The sequence below is a fragment of the Panulirus ornatus genome, chromosome 9, assembly GCF_036320965.1.
Source record: "Panulirus ornatus isolate Po-2019 chromosome 9, ASM3632096v1, whole genome shotgun sequence".
NCBI lineage: Eukaryota > Metazoa > Arthropoda > Malacostraca > Decapoda > Palinuridae > Panulirus > Panulirus ornatus.
The window spans coordinates 51,889,031-51,915,525 of record NC_092232.1 but is presented as its reverse complement, the minus strand read 5'-3'; the positions used below and the strand labels follow the sequence as shown (position 1 = coordinate 51,915,525).

General features: G+C 43.5%; 1 protein-coding gene across 5 annotated transcripts in view; it reads left to right on the top strand.

The window, feature by feature from the left end:
• Positions 1-2,047: 2,047 nt before the first annotated feature.
• Positions 2,048-26,495, top strand: part of LOC139750423 (uncharacterized) — a 64,363-nt gene continuing 39,915 nt past the window's right edge. Inside the window, exons 1-3 of one of the 5 annotated variants that reach the window (XR_011713132.1) lie at positions 2,231-3,088; positions 11,047-11,147; positions 15,125-17,087. Coding sequence is in view for 1 of the 5 variants with exons in the window: in XM_071665203.1 (XP_071521304.1) it covers positions 2,717-3,088; positions 5,163-5,273 (483 nt within the window). In the remaining 4 variants the exon portion in view is untranslated. Of the gene's footprint in view, positions 3,089-5,162; positions 9,241-11,046; positions 11,148-15,124; positions 17,088-26,495 lie in introns of those variants that run through there. The other 4 variants (XM_071665201.1, XR_011713133.1, XM_071665203.1 and 1 more) reach the window with 4 other exon arrangements.

The window sequence follows — 26,495 nt, the reverse complement described above, 5'->3', positions numbered from 1 at the left end:
CAAGTGGAACTTTTTGAGCTTCAACTTGACTCATGAATATTCTTCAGTAACCTCATCGGGATGGACAATCCTAGCTTCAACAGATCCCCCTGGAAACTATCACAATCCCATATATAAAGCAAATAGAATTCTGAATAATATCTCAACACCAAATCCTTGCAAAGTTGTGACGACATGCTAAGTGACTAGCGTCATAAGCACAAGCAATGCTCTTCTCCACGCACATCCTCGTCCTCCTCCTCCTTGCGCATTCACACATCCCCAGTCTGACCTCCCTCAAGTTCTCCCGTCTTGTCTTATTCACTGCGCGCTGGTTGAGCCCTGGCTCTGTACCTTCTACTAAATCTCACTTCCTCAGAACTGATCTTTCCACTTTCTCCCTTACCCTTCTATCCCTCTTCTCTGAAGGGTCTTTTCATTCATTCAAACCCGCGATCATTTCCAGCCGCTCCACTGACCTCTCCACAGGCTCCTGATGATGGTTGATGGATTCAAATCGAAACGTCGGGACAACCCTTGGAAGTATCTCACACAACCTCCCCAGCTACGTAAAAACAGAACTTGAAAATCGGAAAGAATCTTAGGAAGACCAGTTATCTGGTCATGTTAACAGAATAACTTTACAAGAAGAGCTGCTATCAATATATATATATATATATATATATATATATATATATATATATATATATATATATATATATATATATATATATATATACTGTGAATCAAAGTAATTTTCAGGTTTTGACTTGGGGAACTCATATGTGTAAACAGTCCGAGCGAACCCACTAATCGATAAGATTAAACAGAAGCCAGAAATATTCACTTAGATTCCAGAAGCCAGAAATATTCACCTTATGCATGATGTATGTTTGAATATCTTATTGACAATCGTTCCACGCATACTAGAGTGAACGGGAATAACCTGAGCTTGAACGAAAATGAACAAATATTGGCACACATACCTGCATGGTGCGGAGTGACTCGGCAACCACAGTAGGTACTGTGCTTCTTCCTAAGCTGGGCCTACTGCCTGTAGCTGGCGCGACATGTTTACGTCACTGGCCATCAAAACAGAGATACAGGACAGTTGATAGAGTCGAGGCAACTCGTATCTAAGATGCTGACCGATAGTTACCATTATCCAACGATTAGTTTCTAACAACAACACGAGATAAACTAGCATACTAGGAGTATACAGAGGTATTGAATAAGGAGGTCTAGTTGCGAAAGACGAGGCAATAGTACGTAGTCGTATTTTCCTTTTCATTATCAGGGAAAACAATTAATCATAGATGTATCAACAAACGATCAACGAGAGGCAGTCACAACGTGGAATGTCAAAGATAACCAAACTGCGACGTCTTTTGAGTCGTTCATCCTTTTCCCGCACTATCCAAGAGCGGAGCCATCTTCCCTCACCCGTAGGTTAAAGTCCCACTCACATTTGGGAGAGGAGTCATCAAATTTAAAGATGTCCCAGACCCCAATTCACTAATCCTTCAGCATCTCCCCACCGAGAAACACACACACACACACACACACACACACACACACACCTCGCTTTCGGTACTGGATATCACGCTTTTTCCAGTACTATAAAACCTGAACCTCCACTATTCTGTACTACTTTGATACAATTAAATCCGCCCATATTTCCATAGGATGTATCAGGCACATGCAGCCTCTCAGAATCACTCCTACATATCCTGAACCCAATCCCAGTGTGTTAAAGTGAAACACAAAGTTCCTCAATTACATGAGTACTTCTTACTATATCACTTTGCACATTAAAGTGGTTTGTCTAGAGCAACGTCCATATTCACACCGTCTCTGTGCTCAATACACTTTCGATGCAATGTCTCAAACCATTCCTCTGGCAAGGTAATAGCGAGAGCCCTAATTGACTCCCACTACACCTAACGATCTCTCCAGCGGTCTACCTCTCCTCCTTGTTTCAACTTTAAGGAATACGCACAAAAAGTAATGTCGTGTAGATAGTGTTGTATATTAGTGGGTGGAAGATTGGTAAATTTCCGTCCACCAGTAATATCAATCATTATCAGGTATTCATTTGCTGGCTTATCGCAAATGGAGACTTAAGGCACACATTTCGACGTGGACAGAAGCGCCCCAAACATCCCTTACAACTTTTATCCAATATTCTTAAGCTATACAACCTACGAAATAGAGCAGAGTTTGCTGAATTCAGTAAATAGAAAATGAGGGCTACAAATTTTCTGAAAACGTCTGAATGTCAGTGAAACATTGAATAATGACTGTTTTGATGGCAACAATATCAATGTTACTTACAAGCCAGTCCAAAGATCGGTCACTCGAGGTAACCTGTTTTTCACCAGTTATTTTTCAAGCAAATTTTCATAAACAAGGACTACAGTTTTCAAGACAGTTTTAGACAATATATGTAGCAAAACTGACAGGAGTATCTCGCTATGTGAACGCCTGAGTGCCAAAAATGAGTGTTCTTCGTTTCACACGAGAGTTGCCAAGTAGAGGGTATAGCACAGTCAACAGTTCGTCATCAGAGCCGTCAGACGCTTGGCTTGGGACCACTTATACTCTAGAGTTCAGATACTACACCACAGACTAACGAGCTCAGGAGGTCCAAGTGATTTCCGAGAGTGAAGCCTCATCAGGGTTTACCAGGTCGACGAGATCTACAGCAAGAATATCCAAATAATTACTTGGTCCCGACATGGCAGCAGATCCGATGACATCGTTCCTCAGTTCTCTTGACGGCAGCTTATCGCGTGTGACTAAAACTGAAAGAATGGAACTCACTACATCAGCACACACAATCCGTGGCTACAGCACTTTCCAGTCGGATAAAGTCAGAGGTGCTGTAAACCTAAGACAAAATGGGAAGTGGAATCCAGTGAATGTCCGGAAAGGCGCTGGGCGTGGTAAAGGTTCCCTGGGCCAGGCGAAGCGTGTGGTGAGAGGCTTGTGTGCGAGGGGCATCGTCGCACGGGAGGAGGAAGCGGACGAGGAGGCATGGCTACTGGGGGACGACCATCGTAGACGAGGCAGCCAGTCACCGTCACAACATCTGGAGGAACATGAACAGGTAAGGTTATTTCCATTGGTGTTATTTCGGGACTCGTATAATGGTATGTGATTGTCAGTCGGTTGTTGTTCGAAAGGTTATGCTGTACGGGAGGGACTTGTGCTTGTCTATTACCTGGAATTTTATGTGGAGATAACAGGGTCGATGTAATTCATAGTACTTTACAAAGACACAGTAATGATGCCTGGTAAATAGAATAGACAGCTGAATTTGTGATCCAACTTAAGATACGAATAATCTGAAAGTTTTGCGCCATAAGTACATTCCATAAACTACACCTAACCAGATGGTGGAGCTTCTTTCGTTCTGACGCTACGTTTAATCTTTTGATTTTTGGTAATTTTTGACTGAGTAACTGTATACGTCACCCGCTCGAAATTCATGGGAGCAAGTCTCGCAAATTATATCAGTGTCCTTTAAGATATATTAAGTAATTTTTATACTTTAGCGGGTATACTGATACGATTGTTGAGAAGGGAACGGAAACACGTTAAACAACAGCAACAATGCTTTATTGGATAGGATATATAGGGTGAGGTAACAGAGGGCTAAGGGCTGCAGGATTACAGTGAAGAAAAGGTAAAGCAAGATAGGTCGAGTAATATGGGACAGACTTGGCAGGAGTCCTATGATGCTGGTGATGGTAGGAGGCGCCAGATGAAGCAGGAACACCTGGGAGAAGTGCGTGGTTGCCGAGTCGATGTGGAACTCCTGTAGGAGGAGGCAGTTATGACCCGCATCGCGGCTCGTGGTGTGCGGTGGTTGCTGGTTTGTGATGGGGAAGCGGGAGGCTCCTGGAGTGTGCAGCGACTGTTAGTAAGTGCTTAGGTTGCAGGAGGCTCATCGAATTGATTGTGCAAGGGTTGCAGGAGTGCCGCGGGCGTGACCGTAGGTTCCTTGTTACAACTGCTGCTCGTATGAATGAAAACCTCTGTCTATAGGGATCTTATCAGATTTACATTTTTTTTTTACTTTTTATGACGCTTAACATATTTGTTAAAGTCGTATATACCACAGGCGAATACCAGGACATTACGGACTTTTCTTGTCCATCAATTTCGTCGTCCTCTTCCTTTCTTTTTTGTGTGTACAATTATAAATGTTGCAAATTTGATATGGGCATCTACCATTTTTTCCGATATCAATTTTCTCTCCGATTCTCCCGTCGTTTTCCTGATTAGCAAAGCTTTGGATTTTCCCTCATAAGATATTACATGACATTTTCTATATGTAGCCTCGGAAAATTTTGTAAATGGGTAGGGGAACGTAGGCTGACCTAGTCAGCGGTTTGGGCCAGAGAATGCACTCGTTTTAATGTGTCGTGCGCTCCTCTAGAAAGTCGAATAATAATTATCATAACACCCTTTCAAGGAAGTTGAGTTGTCTTAGCTTGAACCTTGATCCCTGTAATGCACATGTTTTGAAAAGACTTGACTGACAGTCTTAAGTTGATTCAACTCTTGTCCGCGGCTGCTTACCACCTACAGCGAGACGTCGAGGATAGCGTAGTATGTTGTTCCCTCTGTAGCTGCAGCAGAAGTGTTATTCCCTCTGTAAATGCACCTTTGGCTATATTGCTTTTCTCTTGTTTATATTGCATTTGGTATGCATGGCTGCCTTCCTTTGTTTGTGTTTCATATTTTTGGAGTCCCGTGTGATCATCTGCGGTTTACGTTTATCTTGGAGGGTATCCTTCAAGTATAGACTGTTTCCGACCACTGGGCGGATTTTGAAGGTCGGAATTTGTTCATTCTTATTTTTTTTTTTTTCGTCTTGGCAGTTGGAGGTTGTTTGATGGTCTGTTTTGCAGAACCTCTCTCACTTAATGATTTCCATGTGAGTTTTCTTACTGTATCTCGTCCCTGGGAACAGAAAGGGATGACCCTACAGTTCCTTGGACGCTTTTGACTTTTAAAAACAATCTATAGAATATTGTAATGGCGTTAGCCCGTGCTGTTTGCCGAGTTTGGTAAACTTTACTAGGTCATTTTGAACATCACTAAGTCTTTTAGGCTAGTGTTCCATATACCAGTATGTATATCCACATACATAGTTTCTTTTTTCATCCGAACAGAAACCTGGAATTCGAAGCGGCGGTGTCCGTGTGGACGGAGCCTTGCGCCAGCAGGACGGTGGCTCCTTGACGGGTTGCAGTGCTACTCAGAGCTGGGCTGCCCCACGGTGAACCCTAGTCTCAGCATGTCCGCGCATTTGGACGGCGCCTACAACTGGGCTCTCGCGTGGCCGTGAACGTTTCCCGCAGCTCCTCTCCACTACTCAGTAATGAGTTTTAAACGTGTGCACATACCCATGGCTGTGATAACTGCCCAGTCTCCTCACAGCTATAACCAAACAAGGAAAGCCTTTGTCCATGAGTCTGCCTGCTGTTAGGTATCCCTTTCTGTCGATTTTGTGTGTAAACGTAACGGTAGATTGATCTCCATCGTTGGCTATGGAGAGGAAGTAAAGGTGGTTACCGAACTTCGCCTGCGTGAGGTTGCACTGCACGTCTAGAGTCACCTTCGCTGAGGTTGTATCGCTGTCAGTAGACGAAAAGGAGCACAGTCTCCTCGAGGGGATTCTCATCCCATAGGAGTACATCGTTACCCCTTTTCCTAATAAGAGCGCAGCCTTGAACCCCTGAGAATCTGTTTAAGGAGTCCTGGGATTATATATATAACAATAAGAGGATGTAATCGATTTTCAGGATTATATACAATGATATCAAGTGGATAGAACCGATTCTGGATGTCATTGGTGGACGCTGTGAGATGTTTCTTCATGCTCGGTGTCGTTTCGTGTTCTACATTCATGACAAGAGGATCGTTATATATGTTGGTTAGATTTATGAGGCATGAGTGGTAGTGTGGTAGTCTTGTGACGATGAAACAGGTTCACTTTAATCTCTTACGTTTTCGACCAGAGGCCTTCTTCATAGAGGCTGATAAAAAGACCAATATCGTATAACACTATTTATTTGCCTCAGTGTCAGCTTTCCGTCCGGCCGTGAATGTGTTCTCTTGATTGGTCACTTCCGAACGCTCGTTCCGCCTCTTTTGCTGCCTGAACCAGCTATGACCCTGCGACCCTCTCCAGACAGACCCTGTGGTTGGAGGCGTCCTCTGTTGCGATGTATGCAGCTTCAGTTGTTCGTCTTGTCTTCTTGTTCCATCCTTTGTGTAATACTTCACCATCTTGCCGCCTTGGAAGGTGTCCATGTTTGTCGATATGGACGAACAAACATATTGGATTTCCAGTGTCTTATGTCATCTTTTGTTTACTTATTCTGCGTCCATTGAACGGGAAATTTCACCGTAATAAGCAACTGAGCCGCAACTGCCAGATATTTTCTATACTGTGCTTATTTTCGTGTTCATATGTGTGCAGTTGCGTTTCTCTTTTCAAGTTTAATTTTCATGACTGACGCAGACGCTGTTCTTATACCTGCTGACTGTAGAAACCTGTCCATACTCCCAACTTTCTTTGAGAGTAGCACTGTGATGAAATCACCTTCTGTTGTACTTCTATTTCTTTGCCAGCTTACTTTGTCTTGAACCTTTCCTTTCAATCTGTCAATTACTCAAGTTCCTTCAAGGCTTCAGTTATGTAATTAAAGTCCTCGCTTCAGTATCCATCAGTGCACATCCATATCGCCCTAAAAAAACAAATTGATACTCTGTATTTTGTTCTTTCATTGTGAACAAACATGAAATATACGAAATCATCTCTGTCGATTACCGTTACAATGAGATTTCACGTTATCGTTCATCTAATGAATCACCGTATATGAGGGATAATTGCCCTCTTGTTTCACTTCTACAGTGAGCTGCATGTTTTCGTCCTCTGCTCAGTATCCTTAACTTATTCTCCCTCTACCCTAGTTCCTCCTTGTACCACCACCAGGACTTCGTTTGGTACAGGTACCAAGACGATCGTCTCCTTATGATCCTTAGAAATCTGTCTGCCTTGAAGGTCTCCATGTGTAACGAGGCCACGACTGCCCTGTAGGTAAGGACCCCATAGTTAGGTCCTTGTGTTGCTTATAGTCCTGGTTCTTCAACACAAGGGTTGCTCATTTCACCCAACAATATCTGTGTCACGTCATGTTTGTCTCACTAGCTGGTCACTTTCACTTACATTTTCTTTGGCTTTCTGTGCCGCATCTGTCGCATAGTCTATCGGAGTGTTGGTGAGAAGTTCCTTAGCGTTAAAGCTGGCATTATTTTTCTAACTACTGTCATGACGTTGAAAAATTACACCAAGGATGGGACAAGTAGACAAGTAGACAAGAACAATTACAGCGGCAAACACAACCGAGAACCTATCTAACCACAATCAGTCCAGCGAGGGTCTCTGGTCCATATGTGGTTATGGTGAAGCCTGCGTACGTAGGTGGCCAGTCAAGAGAACACACACACTCCTGGCTATTTCAGTGCTCGTTGAGCTATATGGGTGGTGGTGGTGTTCATATTGGTTTTGTTTTAACCTCTCTGAATGAAGAGACTAAAGTGCTCTTTTATTTCGAGTTTCCTTAAACTCCCATATTTCCACCCTCTGTCCATATATACACATGGTATTGGGTTGTTAATTTCTGTTTGTGGCAATTGGAGGACATTTATGTCCGGGCCAACAGAAGGATGTTCATATGTATACGTTCGCGACGTTAATGGGATGTTTATGTACGTTCATAACAACAGTTAAGATGTTCATTTACATTCATGACAATAGAAGGTTGTTCAAGTTCATGACAACAGCAGAGGAGTTATTAGTTGTGTTTTCGATGTTGTTAAAATTGCTGGGTGTTTTCGGAGGTCCGTTACTGTACTGTGATGTTTATGCATATGCATCATCACAGTGGGATGTCTTTGTATGATCATTACGACGGTAGGGCGTCTCCGAATGTCCTTTTCCATAGTGGAATGTCTCTGAATGCCCTTCACCACAGTGGGATGTCTCTGAATGGCCTTCACCACAGTGAGATATCTCTGAATGGCTTTTACCACAGTGGGATTTCATTGGATATTCTTCACTACAATGGGACGTGTTTGAATGTCGTTCACCACAGTGGGATGTCACCCAATATCCATCACCACAGTGGGATGTCTTTGAATGTCCATCAATAGAGTTGGATGTTTTACATTCCCCCCCCCCCCCCCCACATCTTGAGTGGGATGTATCTGTATAACCAGCGTCACTGTGGGACGTTTTGTCCATCACCACACTAACACGCGTCTGTACCTCTGTGAATATATATGTCTGTGAAGTCAGAACAGAAGGATGACACTATCGTGAGTTGTGCAGTTACTTTAGAATCGTACTTCGTATCATGAAGATGTTGCTATTTCGTCATTATGTGCAGTATGAGGACCCCATTTAAGAGGTTCCTTATAACTTGAAAAAGGATGCGCTCCGCGCGGGAGCAAGGTGAGATAGGCTCCTTTGAGGCGGGAAGGTCCTCCAGTGGAAGTTTGATAACACTTCATCGATAGTGAACTGATGTCACTCGCGTTACCTCCTGCAGGTGGCGTCCGGTAACACCTTTCTCAGGATAAATCTGCGTATGCCTACAACTTCCCAGAAGGAGGCATTGACTGAACAATATATAATCAGCTAGCCAGTAGAGACGCAGAGATGCCTGGTTGTTACTTGTCACTAAAGTTGCTGTTACTTGAGTACTTGTGGCGATTACTCTTAAGTGAATGTTAATTCTGTAGCTTCTGCTGGGTAATGAACTGTTTAAAAGGCTTTTAAGATGAATGTTGCGTTCATTTTATGGTCTCTAAGGTAATGAGACGTTCAAAAGGCTGTTTAAATGGCACTTTGCTAGATATTAAATTTTTTAAATGGATGTTTAAATGGCCTTTGCTAGATATAAAAAACTTTTTAAAAGGCTGTTAAAAAGAATGTTATCACTGTATGGCCTTTGCTAGGTTTATAAGGCTTGTTTTACAGTTGTTATATGTTAAAGCGTTTTTAAAGACAGTTAAAGGAGTGTTATCACATTATCTTTTAGGTCTATATTGTTTTATAGTTCTTGTTTTCTATGATCTAAACAATATATATGTGTTAGCTTTGTGTCTATTATATGTATGTTTTACTTCATAATGATGTATGTCATTTGTATGATATTAAAGAATTGGGCTCATACAGTACTGTAGTTTTGTCTCTTCGACACTGTAATCCCCAGTCTAGTAACTCTACTGTAGTGAATGTCTATGGAAAATCTATTTATTCTTGATAGATTTAAGACATAGGATTGTAGCATCGAACTTTACGATGTACTAGAATAAGACTGGGTGTCTGTCTGGCCAGGCTTTAAGATCTGTTCTGTTTCCATTTTGAAACGAATTCTTTGTTTAGAAAAATACCTTGAACTATTACCTGCACTTCCTATTTTTATGAGGTTAACATTTTCTCTTGATAACTATGCATGAGTTATAGATTATATTTCACGCTGGTTAGGAATCTGGGGTTGAAATATTGTCTGGGGGGGTCATTAAGGCCTGTAATCAGTGATTACATTTAATTGCGATTGTGTCATTTTTTTCGTTTCGTATTAATCGGGTATCTGTCGGTTTGGGGAAGCATTTTGAGATATTTTACATTAGTATTTCTAATATAGAACCATTTTAGTATATCAAATTCTTTTTAAAAGAAGGGTTTTCGGGGTAGAAATTACCCTGAACTTTTATTTTTGTGGTATTTTTCGAAGGGTGAAAGATTTGCTTGAAAACCTCAGAAGAGACTATTTTTCAATCTGAATACGAATCTGGGATTGAAATATTTTTTTGGGGGGTAAATAGAAGGCCCTGAAAATCTCTGTATAAGTATTGTATTTCTTGCTGGATACGAAAATGGGGTTGAGATGTTGTTTGAGGGTATTTATGACCCATAATCAAGTCGTTAAATGATTACGATTTTAAAAGTTTTCCTGATCATCCGCTTTGTTATGTTTCAATTTTGAAACAAAAAGTATTTAGGGTAAAAAAAATGCCCTGAACTTTTGCCTTTTACCCTTCTAACTCCACCTCGGATGACTCCGGTAACACCTATAAATAGGTTGCCTATAATGCCTTATCTATCTTTGACTGATGTCTTTCACACTTTTTTTTCATATGAAAATCCTCAAACAGTCAAAAGTATGAGACTTGCTAACACCAGAGTGTATTGACGTAACCTCCGACCCCGCGGCAGCTATAACTCTGCCTGATTATATTACATACTCTTGTCTATTTATCCGTGGCAGCTGTAACTCTGCCTGATTATATTACATACCCTTGTCTATTTATCAGAGACAACACCCACGTTAAGTGACAGTTTATGTTAGCAAGTATAGGAGAATTGATGGTAGGGGATCATGTGGTCAATGATTAGTGAGATTAGACTACTCGAACATCTTTCCCCGACGTGTGTGAGTTGACGTTGGCCTAATGAGAGTATTAAAGGACCAGTTCTTGTGAGGTAGACGGACTGTCCGTCTGTCTCAGGGCCAAGTTTCTACCATCTGCGTCTCGTTCTTCTCACACCTGCCTCCGCAAACTGGTTAAAAAACTGTTGCAACCTAAAAAGATACTCTTTCTTTTGTTTTTAAAACGTATATATCACAATTCGCCTGTCTCCTTATGTGGCTCTGTAAATCCACCACTTTACGACAGCGAACATACTTATCACCTTAACATCTAATCTGTCCTAGACGCCCCACAAGACACAGATAGCCAAGTCTCCAAGAAACCTGGAGTCCAGATGTTTGATTGTTCCTTTTTTTCTGGACAATTCTTCTGGTTATACAAACAATGCATTAATCTGTGTATGAAGTACTTTCACATCCTAAGAGGTTCTGACTCTACACATTCACCTGACTCTTCCAGTCCCATGTGTAAGCTTGAACCATTTGCCCTACGTCGCAGTATTGGTTCTCTTTCCTTCTAATTTAGTTTTTACTTTGGTTTCCTCTCCAGAGGACTGGCTGGTTCTCTGCCCTTGCCTTGGGCTAGACCGCGTAGTACTTGGCCTTCTCAGTGCGTCGCTTGAATACTGTGTGACCGTGGGCAACTTGAAGGTGAGTCTGTGATGTCTGTTTCTTTTCCTACACTGTTAAACTTTGGAACTCTGGACCATTCCATGTCTTCCCTGGCTGATACAACCTTACTGACAACGTGAAACACAGAGTTCCTCCAGCTGCATCATCAGCTGGACGAACGAACACACATGACCGTAACAGTGGTGGATTTCTAATATAAATCTGAAAACACGGCTAATCTTCCTCTCGAAGGAAATTCAAGTGATATTTCCATAGGTCTTCAACACTTGTAATCATGATCTGTCATGCCTCGTTCAACCCCACATTTTTCTCACTTATTATCAGTGGTTAGGAAAAGGTGGACAGACTGAAACTAGACAGTTGAGGGTGAACTAGTGTAAATCATCGCTCCAAGACATATTCGTCATTACAAATCTCACCGCTGTATCCGCACCATGACATTTGACTGTTTGTCGTATATGCATATGTGCGATTTCTCGCCAGTCATAACTCATACCAAAATTTTAATCCATTATAATCTCAGGTTTTCGATTTCCAAGGCCGGAAGAGCGTAATTCTTGTATTAGTTACTGTTTCCCTCATGAATACATTTTCTTCTTCATATGATCTTCACAGAGAATGTATCTCAACGTAACAGTGGATACGAAGGTAGTTTTTCAAAGGTATTATGGTTGTAAAATTCCTGGATCATGATATAAAAATAAGATACCAGTGCCTTCAGTAAATGTAATTATACCTCTGTATAATGGCATAAATGAAGGGCTAACGCTTTAGGTCCTAACTATGGGGAATATTACAACATAAACAGGCGTAGGTAGATTACTTTAGTCCCCGTTGCTATTGCGCTGCAACTTACGCTTTCTATAAAGGTTTTTTGACGTAAAAAGAAAATAAGATTATAGGGAACTCTAATATATATTGTGTTTTGATGAACGAATTGAGAATGAGAAGACTCGTCTATCCTCAACTATCTTATGATGGGTTTACAGTAAATTCCCATCTGGTAAATGTATGTTAGTATCATATTCATAAACATATGAGATGAAGATATGATTGTTAAGTAACCTGAAATGTATACATGAATGTGAGATATATATATTCTCATTTTTGCATCCCCTCAGTACAGTGACACTTTGCTTAAGGGGGCGCAGGAATTTTGATATGAGCCACATGGATAATGGTCTCTGAATTAATCTTAACACCTGAAGAAGGTGGTTGAGGCTCTTCGATTGGGGAAGTAGCTTGACGCTAATAGCCTTCATAATCATGGCACTTGATAGCCCTAGAGCTCAATTTAAGCCAGTATCAGATCAGAATACCGACGAAAATCATGGATTCGTTACCACCTAGTAAAGTGTTTGCTTTATGTGGAATAGAGCCCCACCGACTATACTAAACCTTATGCTTTTCGTCAGGATCCAGCCACAGCATGGAACTCACACCAGCTCCTGGTGTGAGAACTTGGCGTATAGTGGTGTGGTGTAGAGTGGATGAGGAAAGCCTCTCCATACATGGTGTCAGTTTGTGTTCATGATGTTATGTGCTTCTCCTGGGTACATTTATGTCATATATCTGGTCCATGACTTAGCCTTAGTCACATACATTGAACTTGAGGTTCATATTGCTGGGAAATTATATATATATATATATATATATATATATATATATATATATATATATATATATATATATATATATATATATATATATGACTCTGAGGATTTAACCTAGGCTATTTTGCCTCCTGGTGATTTTGTGCATCGAAAGTGATTAGTAAAATGAAGAAGGAAATCAGAGATGGTATATACAAATGGTGTTTGGTTTTCGGGTTGATGGTTGGGTTTGATGGCTTCATAGGAAGACGTCCCCGACCTGGCGATCGTACCTGATGGCTTTACTTGATGGTACTACGCCTGGTGATTGCTCCTGGTGATTACACGTAGTGGTTGTACCTGGTGATGGGACCTGGTGATTTTACACATAGTGATTGCACATGGTGATAGCGCTGGTGATGGTGCTTGGTGATTTTATAGAATGGGAATTGTGACTGGCAATTGTAGTTATGTGTTTTCCCTCACCTGACAACCATATAAGTGTATATCATGACTTACTTAATTACTTAACGATGAGATTGTAAATTAATCTTATATATTTTGAATATTTAGTAAATGTTACGACTGCAGAGAATCTGATAGAAGAAAATAAGTCAAGTTAGCTTGAACTTTTAATGGGAGACATCATTATGTATATCCTGCGCATATGTCCCAGTATGTGGCACATTACTGTGGCCATCAACTCTGAAGGAACCCGTGTGGTCGAAGGACATTGGACATTAGGCGATATCAAGCTGGTCAGGCCCTGGGCAGTGACCACGTGCTATGTATGGCTCAGCGACCACGTGCTGAGCCTAGGATAACAACCAGGTACTTGGGGCTCAAATAGTGGTGACCAGGTGCAAGTCTGGGATACTGACTTCGTGTTGGGCATTGGTGGTAGTGACCAGGTGCCAGACTAGGGGAGGTAGTGACCAGGTGGTACATGTATATATACCATCACTACAGTAACTGTTGCACATATTTTCCAAAGACTCCTTCAGAAGCCTTACTCCTGGTGGCACACACACACACACACACACACACACACACACACACACACATATTCTCTGGTCTCATCAACTTTATAGTCAGTCAGACACAAAGCAAACCACTAACTGCCTCGTTCCGAAAGACCTCAATATATCCAGATAAGAAATCGTATACAGGTAGATAATTGGTAATTCTTCATCGTGTGTGAAGGTGGTGGGAGATGTAGTCGTATCCCATGAATAATGAAAGGGGGTTGGAGGAGATACAAATGTAGTGAGCGTTCCCACTGACGCACTGATCTATTGTGGTAGCATTCGGGCTCCCCCAGCTGCTGTGGTGTTGCCCCGAGGTACAGGTGGAGTGTTGACCTGCTGGGTACGTCAGGTGGAGGGAGGTGACTGCATTGTGGTACGCCAGGTGGAGGAAGGTCACTACATGTGGTGCACTGCGTGTGGTGGAGGGAGGTCGCTAGATGTGGTACATGTGGTGGAGGGATGTTGCTAGATGTAGTACATGTGGTGGAGGGAGGTCACTACACACGGTTATAAGGATATATGTGTGTTATGTGGAAGCGTGTTTTTATATATGTACGTCTGTATGTGTGTGTGTGTGTGTGTGTGTGTGTGTGTGTGTGTGTGATTATGTTCTTGTACTTGTTTCTGTTCAGTCTCGCTTCACTTAAATCGATGAAAATTGTGAGTGATAATTATATTAATGATAATGATGATGATGATAATGATAATAATTAACCCCAGTGAACCAACCACCTGAGGTGAGAAGATACAGCGATAAACACATACGTAGGTAAGTGGGTGGGAGAGGTAGGTCAAACGGTGTTTTTACATGTAGGGTTTATAGGTATGTGGCTAGGAAGGTCACATAAGCACTGTTTACGCAGTGGGGGCCATAGGTAGGTGATAGTGGTAGAGGTAGGTCAAATAGTGTTTACATAGTGGGGTTTATAGGTATGTGGGTTAGGGAAAGAGGAAGGTCAGACAAGCAGTGTTTACAGAGTGGGGTAGGTGGGTTGGGGTGAGGGGGTGGTGCGGGTAGAGGCAGGTCAAACAAACAGTTATTTACATTAATGATAGGGTGGCCATTCTTACACTGATTACTCCTGCTTTTCACAGTGGTTGGGTTGGTTCTGTGCCTACACCGTTGTGTACGATTTCAGAATGGACTCTTTGCAGTGTTAGGGCAGAAGCGCAACCCTGGAACGAAGGATAGCAGGTGGCAGGAGTTGTCGGTGGCGAACAAGGTGCAATACCATTTTTTTTTTCTTTTCCCTTCCTCGAACCGTCAGGTAAGGTCAGGTGATGAGTAGGGAGAGTCTTGGGGACCTGTGGGTTGAGCGGGAAGGAGAGAGGATGATCTTGCATGCCTTTTATAATGTATGACCTTTTTTTTCAGTCTTGCGTGACCTTTTTTTGTGGCATTCCTTTTGTATGGTGGAGAGGGAGGTAGACCAGCTGGAGGAGGCGGAGGTGTTCTCTAGGGGGAACAGAAGTTACGTAGATGATCATCTTACGGTCTGGGGTGCTGTGGGAGTCCGAGTGTCGGGAGCCGTCGGAAAAATATAAGGGACGACAAATGGCGAGAAAAGTGGCATGTGTTCCCTCCACGTTGGTTTCACAATGATACTCGAGGAGTCTCTCGACGGACTGAGCTTCCTGGAGGAGGGTAAGGCCTCGCAAGAAAGTAGGACGTGAAAAACCAGGGCTGGGAGTGAGGCCGAGGCGCTTGGCTGGGGTCTTGGCTTGGTTGAGGGGAGGACGTGGTTGGCGGTGGTCCAGTTATGGGATGATGTGGTGACAGGCGTTCTGGAGAATGACGTGGTTGGGAGAGTTTGTTCTGTGCGATGGTACCGGTAGCGGAGTCGCCGACGCCCCTCCCTCGTGTAGGTGCATCGTCTAGAATGAGGAAACACAAGGGTCTCCTCCTCATCTTCCTGCTCTCTGGGGCGCCACAGGTTAGAGAGCAGAGGGTGGGATATGCTTGCATGTATGTACGATGACCAGTTAGCGTGTGTGTGTGTGTCGTATGTAGGAGGACGCAGGGGTACAGCGTGCTTCAGTGTGAGCATAGCGCTTTGATGTCATACATCTGTAGCATGATACATGACGGAATGTCTTCGAATGGGACTAAACTTTGGGTTAGCAGAGAGGCCTTATCTGTCAACAGTCCATTCGTGATGGGTCATAGTCTCATCCAAGGAGGACCTCGAATACCCTTTTTTTTTTTTCATATATTCATCTAGAAAGCAAACTGTATTCTGCACGTACCTCAGCATGACTCTGGGAAGTCCTTTAAGGATACCCGATGGAGAGAACAAAGGCGATGACGAGTCAATGGAACACATGCCACTGGAGGAAGGAACCTTGACCGTCTGCTTGAGGATACCTGACCATCTCCGATCATCACGCCTGGGCCTCGGTACCTCACCTCAGCCTCACAACTCAACCTCTGGGACTTCTTACTGAAGGAGATGGTGCCTGAACCCTGCCACGTTCACCGTAGGACGTAGGTCGAACGTGTTCTGTGTTTTTGGTTGATTGTGGATCATTGTTGAGATAAGTGGTGTAACACACAGGACCTTCCTCATGAACGCTGGGGTATATAAGACTTGTTTAGCGATGAAAGGACATGGTACCTGGTCGTGTAGGAAGGGGTACAGGGTAACTCTTCGTAAAGTGGAGGAAGAACAGTGGCTCCCCATAAGTGGAGGAAGAAAGTGGATTGAGTGGAAGGGTTGCAGTGGCCTAGTCCGGCTAACTGGTGCTAACCCGGAAGTATCATGTCTTGATGGTGCCTTTGGTGACTTTGCTGTGCAAGTGATCTTAGTGTTGCTGAACAAATGAGAATAAGGTTGTAAAGTTGTATACTTTTGATAAGTGAAACTTGGATTATTATAAGTTATATACGTTTGATAATTGAAACTTGGATTATTATAAGTTATTTTGTATACGTTTGATAATTGAAACTTGGATTATTATAATTGAAACGTGGATTATTATAAGTTATTTTGTATATTTTGATTAGATAATTGAACCTTAGTTCATAGGTTATACTGTCATGATTGTAACTTAGGTTATGAATTATATCTTATACTTTGATAAGATAAATGAAACGTTGGTATATTGCATACTGTGATAATTGAAACTTAGATTATACGTTATATTATATACTTTGATAAGATGAATGGAACAAGGTATAGAAATATATTTCAAACTTTGATAGAGTTGATGATTATAATGTATGATTATGTAGGACACTTTGATGAAATGATTGGAATTTAGACAGTTTAATTATTTTGTATACTTTGACGAAATGAATGACATTTAGAATGTATACCGTCATAAGGTGAATGAAATACAGAGAGTGTAAGATTATATTGTATAATTTAATAAATGAAACTATGAATGAAAAGCAACATTGCGCACTGTGATAAAATGGAAAATAGAGTGTAAAGTCATGTTGCATACTTTGATAAAATGACAAATGATTCTTATGATGAGATTATTACAGAAACGAGAAAATGTTAATCATAGGAACAAAACAATTACTGAACTTCATGAAGTTTTGATCATGTGAGAAGAACTTCAGTGAATTGTGAAGTTATGAACGTCCCTGGTCAGAGGAAATCCTCTCGTTGGTTCTGTAAAAAAAAGAAAAAAGGCAAATAATTATGGTGTGGAGAAACCCCAAGTGTGTGTGTGTGTGTGTGTGTGTGTGTGTGTGTGTGTGTGTGTGTGTGTGATTAGTTATCTGTACGTAAGACAGGGAGGGACTTCTACATTCATGGGGCCCAGTGCTTGAAATTTATCATCATACAACTTTTTAAACCTTTGCATATTGTCAGCATTCATAATATCGTGTGTGTGTGTGTGTGTGTGTGTGTGTGTGTGTGTGTGTGTGTGTGTGTGTGTAAGTAGGGTAGGAGCAGCGGTTAAGGTGGGTTGGGCATGGGTCCGCTGCCCTAAATCTTTCCACCATGGAGCTGGGGTCCGCCTAGGCGCACATTGACTCATACCGCCCTTCGTGTCGAATCGTCGTTCTTATATATATATATATATATATATATATATATATATATATATATATATATCACACACCCGCGCCCAACCTAACACCACGGATCAGTGAAGATAACACCATCTTGATAATCATGATTCATCCTCCCCGGAGCAAGCAAGAGGTGTTAGGCTATCAAGTAAACACTACGGCAGACGATCCTGCAGGAGGCTGGGCTCTCTCTCTCTCTCTCTCTCTCTCTCTCTCTCTCTCTCTCTCTCTCTCTCTCTCTCTCTCTCCTGGAACACTTGGCAGGCAGTCCGCGCTCGCCTCCACACCTACATCATCAACATGCACGGAAACTGGCAACACTTACAACCCAAGGGTTGAACGGTAGATTCTGGTTTAGATGTACCAAACGATATATATATATATATATATATATATATATATATATATATATATATATATATATATATATATATATATATATATATATATTTCCCAGGGGCTCCTACAGCCCTAAGGTTTCGCTACATTCAGTGGCAGGGACATTTGGATTCCCCTGAAGCGAAACGTTCTTAGAGGATATTATACTCTGGACATAGACTCTTGAAATCAGATGACGCTCATATCATAAGACGAACAGTACAGCACAACACTAGATCCTTGCTCCACTGACGCCAACAGCTGATGTCTTCAGGTGAAGCCTCCTCCCGCTGGGCCAAACGTCTTCTGATAGTCCCCGGATGGGGATACAGATGTCACATGACATCCACGCCCTCAGCTAAGACAACTGGGATATACAGATGTCAGAGTAAACGTCCCCCATCGCATTTCGAACGATATTAGATCCCTCGTATGTTCCGTGTGTCTGTGTGTTGTCATGCCGGTGGGCTAACTCCCTTTCTCTCTCACACACACATGGGCTACCTCCCTCACACACACACACACACACACACACACACACACACACACACACACACACACACACACACACACATGGGCTACCTCCCTCACACACACACACATACACACATGGGCTACCTCCTTCACACACACACAAATGGGCTACCTCCCTCACACACACACACACATACACACATGGGCTACCTCCCTCACACACACACACACACACACACACACACACACACACACACATTCTGTAGACTCCTGAAGAATTTCCTGCTCGGGCCCCCGTCACGGGGCACCGATCATACCCTCGTAGTTACAGTGATGTACTCGAGGGTCGGGTGCATCGCTGGGCCCAACGTTGTACTTATCTCTCCCCTGACGACCAGAGGTTGTGGTGGACTCTGCCGTATGAGGGAGGGAGCGAGGGAGGGAGGGAGGGAGGGTAGACTCTATCCTATGAGAGAGGGCGGTGGTGGACTCTGCCCTATGAGAGAGGGCGGTGGTGGACTCTGCCCTACTAGAGAGGGCGGTGGTGGACTCTGCCCTATGAGAGAGGGCGGTGGCGGACTCTGTCCTATGAGAGAGGGCGGTGGTGGACTCTGCCCTATGAGAGAGGGCGTTGGTGGACTCTGCCCTATGAGAGAGGGCGTTGGTGGACTCTGCCCTATGAGAGAGGGCGTTGGTGGACTCTGCCCTATGAGAGAGGGCGGTGGTGGACTCTGCCCTATGAGAGAGGGCGGTGGTGGACTCTGCCCTATGAGAGAGGGCGGTGGTGGACTCTGCCCTATGAGAGAGGGCGGTGGTGGACTCTGCCCTATGAGAGAGGGCGGTGGTGGACTCTGCCCCATGGTGGAGGGAGGGTAGTAGACTCTGCCGTATGGGGGAGGAAGGGAAGTGGACTTTACTATAAGGGGGAAGGAGGGTAGTCGACTCTACCATATTGGGGAAGGGAGGGAAGTGGACTCTACCATATGGGGGAGGGAGGATAGTGGACTCTGCTACATGGGGAGGAGAGGATAGTGGACACCTATCTTGTGGGGTATGGAGGGAGGGCGTATGATATGATGGGTAGATAGATGTTCTGTGACAGGTATTGCGAATATATGGTGTGGAAGGAAAGCTGCTAGAGACAGTGAAGAGTTTTTATCAAGAGAGTGTGTGCGCGTAGGAAGAGAAGAGGGTGAATGGTTCCAGGTGAAACTAGGTCTACCGCAGGGGTGGGAGCTGTTACCATGGCTATTTTTCTTTTTATGGATAGGATGGTGAGGGAAGTGAATTTAATGGTCCTGGAGGTAGGAGCACGTTGCAGTCTGTCGGGAGTCGGGAAACAGCCATTTGTTTGATAAAGATACAGGTTCCTTGCCACACTACATCTTTCTTAAGACTTTCGATACTTCCCCTCTTTTCACCAAAGTATTTACCGTTATTCTCTCGCTCCCAGTGGCTCCTCATCTCAGACACTCCACAGCTGTCACAGTTTTGAATCAAGAAGTTTGTTTGACTGTGGACCATAATTCTTTTCCCGTCAGATTTTCTTGTCTCTCTTATTATACGACTGGTCTGGATCTGTCGGCAGTTAACGCCCTCTCTCCTTAGTATGAGTCCCATGGCTTTACTGTGAACATCCCTCATATCTCTTTTATTAAATCCCATGTTCGAATCTCCTGGAAAAGATATTCTTCTCAACCAGTTCTCTACAGTTGTATGTTCAGCGTCCGCTACACACTGATGGTCAGGTTTACTCCAAATTTTCAGTTGATGTTCAAGCACTTGGCGGATGAGGTTCTTGAACTAATTTTCAGTTCGTGTGTCTGGACGTTTTCTGCAGGGTCGGAGGGGAATTATGTGTTACCATTCTCTTTTCGCTTTTTCAGACACCTGAACACTTAAGGGCATTGGATGTTATAGCAACCAGAGAATGCTCTCTTCATCCATGACCTCGGCGCCCCACCAGAAGTACTGCTACTGGGTCTCTTTGCCTCCTGCTATCTGTATATGTGCGTTCATCCATTTGGGAAGCCACTATTCTCCTCGCGTGGATCACGTCCACTTTTATTCCTTACCTGGAAGCACAGACGGTCATCCTTATTATGTCTTGCACGCATTAACGTTTCCCGTTTTTCCCACCTGAAGTTGTATGATTCATTTTCCGTTAACAGTTCCGTTCTTAAGTCTCTCTGGTATAGAGAGCTATCAGCGACTGGTCTGATGACCGTACAAGAATTTGATGTCATTGGGAGACCTTTCAACTTCAGTCCTTATGTCCTGAACACAAACAAAAGAGGCTCCAGTGCAGATCCTTGCGTTACCCCATTTCCACCTTACGTCACTCGTCTTTGAATGTTGCCTTCAACGTATTTCAGTGGAAAATGAAGCTCGGTCCATGTCTTCACGCTGCCTGTGATATCTTAGCCTGAATTCTGTGGTGGCATTTTTTTTTCTAGTGGCAATGATAGAACGATAATTCCGTTGTTAGATGACGTCTGTGGTGGCATTATTTTTTTTTTCTAGTGGCAATATTAGAACGATATAATTCCGTTGTTAGATGACGTCGTTGAGTTGTGAGCATTGCTGGACATACCGTGGATCCGCTGGTTTACACAGAATTAATTATTGCCTGACCTTCAGAGGATCACAGTGGGTTCAGGTATGCTGTCAAGACTTGATGGAGAGTCATGCGGCCATACTCACCCTCAAGTGAAAAGCTGGAGTTTATATTTCATTATCTTTTAGTGCTGAATTCTAGTGCAACACTCAGGGGGGAAGTCTTTTATCTGTATGCTCAGGAAGCCTCATGGTTAAGAACTGTGGTCAGAAACAGAGTATCTCTTCGCTACAGAAAGTAAGTGATTCCATTCGTGGTACGAAGTCCTTGCCACTGCATACAGGCTGGTGTTGGTGGAACTTGGACGGGGGGCGTGAGCATACATCACACCTCATGTGTACCATCCTTATGGACGGCCACGAGGGTACATATCTCACACTATTGGGTCAATCTACGTGTGTACCCAGCGGATCATACAGATGCTCAGGACCAGCGATGGAATTACGTCTTTCAGAGAATGGTTTTTGTACCTCTTCACGAATGGATTGGTCCTGCAATGAGCGTTCCTCTGTTGTGTGTGTGTGTGTGTGTGTGTGTGTGTGTGTGTGTGAGTGGATTTTAGGATGTGCGAAAGATACGTTTTGGAAAAAAGGTTATTAAATGAATTATTTCCATCTTCCGTCTTAAGATGATGTGAATGATTCTGAGAGTGGGAGGAATTAACTGTAATTCTCCTTTTCCTAAACTTCATCTTAAAGTTCATTAAGTCTTTGGTTTGGAGGAGAAGACAAGTGGTAATCGTATGCCAGTCAGATGCTGAACAACAGAATTGCTCATCATCTCTCCCTGGCCTTGAATGGGTCAGTGGCTCTATGGTGTATTGTAAGACTGTCTTCAAGTCTTCGTTGTGTCCAGATGTTTGATGGATAAGTTTACACTTTGCATGCAGCAGGCTTCATGTTTACGATTTATTGTGGTGGTTGCATTGGAGACATTGTATTCATGTTTGCCTTTTAAGACACGTTGCACAGATTTTTTGCGTGAAGAATGCCATTTAAGACCCATCACAATCACATAGATAAAGGTCTATGCCTTTTAATGAACACGTTGCACAGATTTTTACGTGAAGAATGCCATTTAAGACCCACCACAATCACATAGATCAAGGCCTACGCCTTTTAATGAACACGTTGCACAGATTTTTACGTGAAGAATGCCATTTAAGACCCACCACAATCACACAGATAAAGGTCTATGCCTTTTTATGATCTAGAGAATGATAAGGATATCTGACCTAGTTCGAGAAACCATTGTGAAATGCTCAGACAAACTGCGACCGTCATTGATGAGGAGGAGGTATACCTGAGGACCTTGCAAGCCAACCTGACCCCGCCACCAGGGAAGGGAGGAGCCACCGTCCATACAAACCTAAGAACAGGTAGTGTGCACATGCGCCAGTCCACCACCTCAGGACGCAAGGAGGAGTGGGGTGGACCAAGTACGGCATCTGAGACCGCATCTCCTCCTCCTCCTCCTCCTCCTCCTGAACAGCCTGCCAAAACAGCATCAGAGGCCCGCCCCTTCCTCGGTGTATCTGTTGATGTCTTCAAGAGGCGCTCGGAGGACAGGTTCCTTCGCACCGTACCCGACACACCCACTCTACCCAAGTCCACAGCACTCTGTGAGGGGCTGCTCCCAGTTCCACCTACTGCCAGCTGTAGCGAAGCCGTCCCCGTGGATGAGCGATGGGCATGACCACTAAATTTCTCTCTGAGTAAATATCAGGCAACTTCCCGTCCACACACGCGGTGTATATATATATATATATATATATATATATATATATATATATATATATATATATATATATATATATATATATATATTAGTGCTCTATTTTTGTTGCCAATGCGCGCGTGTTTGCGCTTCTGAATCAACAATGTATCGATCAGTGATTCATTCACGGGGTCGAAGCTGAGTCTAATGGGAGATTATAGGTCTTCGTAGAAGCAGAAGAGAGATACACCGAGAGCTTCGGTACTGTACCCTGGAGAGTACGATCGGTTAGCGACCGACACTAGTGCGCCAAGATGTCATAGAAGGAACCTTATCCAGAGTTGTTAGTGTGGGAACATGAGCTGGAGAAGGGTTGCCGACCCTCTGACCTTGCTCTGTAGTGGTCTCGGGTACGGAGTGAAACACGAATGGACTTAGAGATTAAACGCTGGCGTCCGTGAGTCTACAGGATATTTTTAAGCACCGGTGCAGTTGTGCGTTACCTGTTTTCATCGCTGAGCCGTGGCATCTCTATAGGCCCACGAAGTTTGGGTGTTGACACTTCAGAATCTGGGTAAGAGTTTGAGCTACAACACCATGGTCTCGAGGGCCATTTATGTGTTTGCTTCTTACTCCTTCACGGCCGAAATGTCACGCCAGGAAATTCCAGGTTTTAGCTGTAGGTCCTCCAGAATCCTTCGTAATTCCACGTTACCCCACAATGTTCCTGCAGGCCATTTTAAGGCAGCAAAAGGTCGTCTTTCAAAGGCCATATAAATTACCATTAGTTCCCGACACTCCTATTATTTCAGTTCTTGAATCAGTGTTCATCCTTGGTATTACCGTAACCATCCACTCTTTCTTGGAAACCCCACATTACGGAAATAGCCAAGTCTGCCTCTTAGAAACTGGGAGTCCTGTTGAGGTGTCGAAATTTCTTTCGAACAGTTGCTTCGTTCATACAAAGGACTGATTCGTCCTTGTATGGAGTCCTGCTTTCACATCTAGGGTGGTTCGTAGCTCTGTAGCCTTACTTGACAGAGTTGAGTCGAAAGCGGTCCGACTTATAACTGTCCTAAGCTAATTTCAGGACTAGACCCGTTTGCCCTACGCTGCAGTGTTAGCTCACTCTCCCTCTTCTATCGATATTACTTTGGTTTTTACTCCTGAGAACTGGCTGCTTGTGTGCCCCCCACCACTTGGCTCTATTCTCTCTTGTAATAAATGGGGTTAAGATGTCTGGACAAGCTTAACCTCAGCTTGTAGAAGTAGTGCATATGTCTGGACAAGCTTAACCTCAGCTTGCAGAAGTAGTACATATATCCGGGCAAGCTTGACCGCAGCTTGTAGCAGTAGTACATATATCCGGGCAAGCTTGACCGCAGCTTGTAGCAGTAGTACATATATCCGGGCAAGCTTGACCGCAGCTTGTAGCAGTAGTACATATATCCGGGCAAGCTTGACCTCAGCTTGTAGCAGTAGTACATATATCTGGGCAAGCTTGACCTCAGCTTGTAGAAGTAGTACATAGATCTGGGCAAGCTTGACCTCGGCTTGTAGTAGTAGTACATAGATCTGGGCAAGCTTGACCTCAGCTTGTAGTAGTACATATATCTGGGCAAGCTTAGCCTCAGCTTGTAGAAGTAGTACATAGATCTGAACTTATAACAACCTAACCTAACCATATAGAGCTCTGTATGATGGCTGACGATCTATTGAAGAGGTAGATAGGGCATTAGACTCGGGATGTGAAAGGGTAGGAGTAGCAGAGACAACAGCGAACCTTGCCAGCATAGCCATCCCTCACTTAGGAAGTTGAAGAGGGTAGACACAGCTTCATCCATACACTGACAGACGCCCACACCCATGGGTAGGCACGCGCCGTACACCAACACAGTAAAGATCTCCGGCAGGAGTGTGAAGCGAAGACAGAAGTACGACACAGCAAGAGCATCGGGTAAGAAAAAGACGACAAAAACATTGAATGGTCCAGTACAAGATTGCAGAAAATATATATATTCTAGCAAATGGGGGTCCCCCAGACAGCCTTCAGGCATGTAACATTCATCAATAACAGAACTGATGGGGACTTGGTGGGGACCAAGGTGTGGTATATGAGGTCCAGGACACATGGAAATCTACCATCAAAAGTGCGCCTGATGGAAACGAGAATTATCACCAAGTCTGCGGGAGATGAATGACTGACTGACTGGCTGGCTCACTCAGAGGGAGGGGGAAAAAATACCCCATCCCACACCAAACTCAGCAGGTCGTCCTTGCCACTTGCCTCTTAGCCGTAACGATAAATAGTCATTCGAAACGCCAAGATCATTGCCCCAGGAGGGAGTCGAGTAAGCGAGAAACAAACCAATGTGTTACCTTCTTCGTTACAACGCTCTGCTGAAAAGAGGGTTACTCTCCACTTAGATTTAAATGAAGTAAGTGTAGTAATGATGCCACAGTCAGAAATAATAATTACACACCTAGTGAATTACTGAGACATATCCCAAATTATCAGTGCCAGGGAGAATGTCTGAGGGGCTAATCCACCACAAATGATGATGACAGAAAGCCACTCACTGCCTCTATGTCCATAGACCAGGATGGTTTCCAGAGGGTTAAAATCATCCCTTGTACAGTCCCCGTCGTTACTTGAAATGAGACAGGCGAGTTACAGTGAGAGCACGTGCATTTGCCCACGATGGGAAAGAGGAGTTAGGGGAGACTTGATCAAAACCTTTAGATGACTAAACCAGCTTGAAGATGTTGTCAGTGAACAGGACGAAAGTTGGAAGGACAAAACGAACCAGAGACCATAACAAGGAATTAGTGAAGCGTGTCATACGTAAAGAGGCGCTGCTAAAGTAAATAGAGTACGGTAATGTTTGGGTGGAGTCCACTGCTTGATGAAACTGTGAATCCTGACAATATACCCGAAAAAAAAAGAGTTTATAAAAGTTCTATAAAAGTTCTATAATGGTAGAGAAAGTTCGAGAGATTTGGAGGGACCTCCCCGAGTGTGGAACTCCCTCCCTGTGTTGTACAAATGAATAACAAGAAGGAAACTCGGACGGACACCAGCTTGTCAGAGATAAAGTGGCTCAGCCATCAGGCTGGCTAGGGTGGAGCGAATCTTCCCCATCTCATCTGCCAAGAGAGAAATATGACTCGTGGAATAAGGAACATGTTATTAGCTGTGGATTGGAGATCCTCCCCTCGCTTGCATTTGACGTGTTTCCCATGTTATCGTATTTTGTTTTATTATGTTTATATTCTTGGCGTTCACTCAAGCACTAATTTGGCATTCGCTCATGGGTGAAGGACAGAGTAAACACATATTCAATGACAATCTCGTATCTTTTATCTTAATCTGTTTTTTCCTCCAGTTTATGACAAATCTACAAGTATTAGGTGATCGTCTTGATAAAAATCAGTTCGTTGGCACGACACGTCACACTCACCCACACACCTTTGGGCATAGTGAGACGAGGGGTTGATGAAGGATGGAGCAACTTTGCTCTGCAGTCCTCGAGG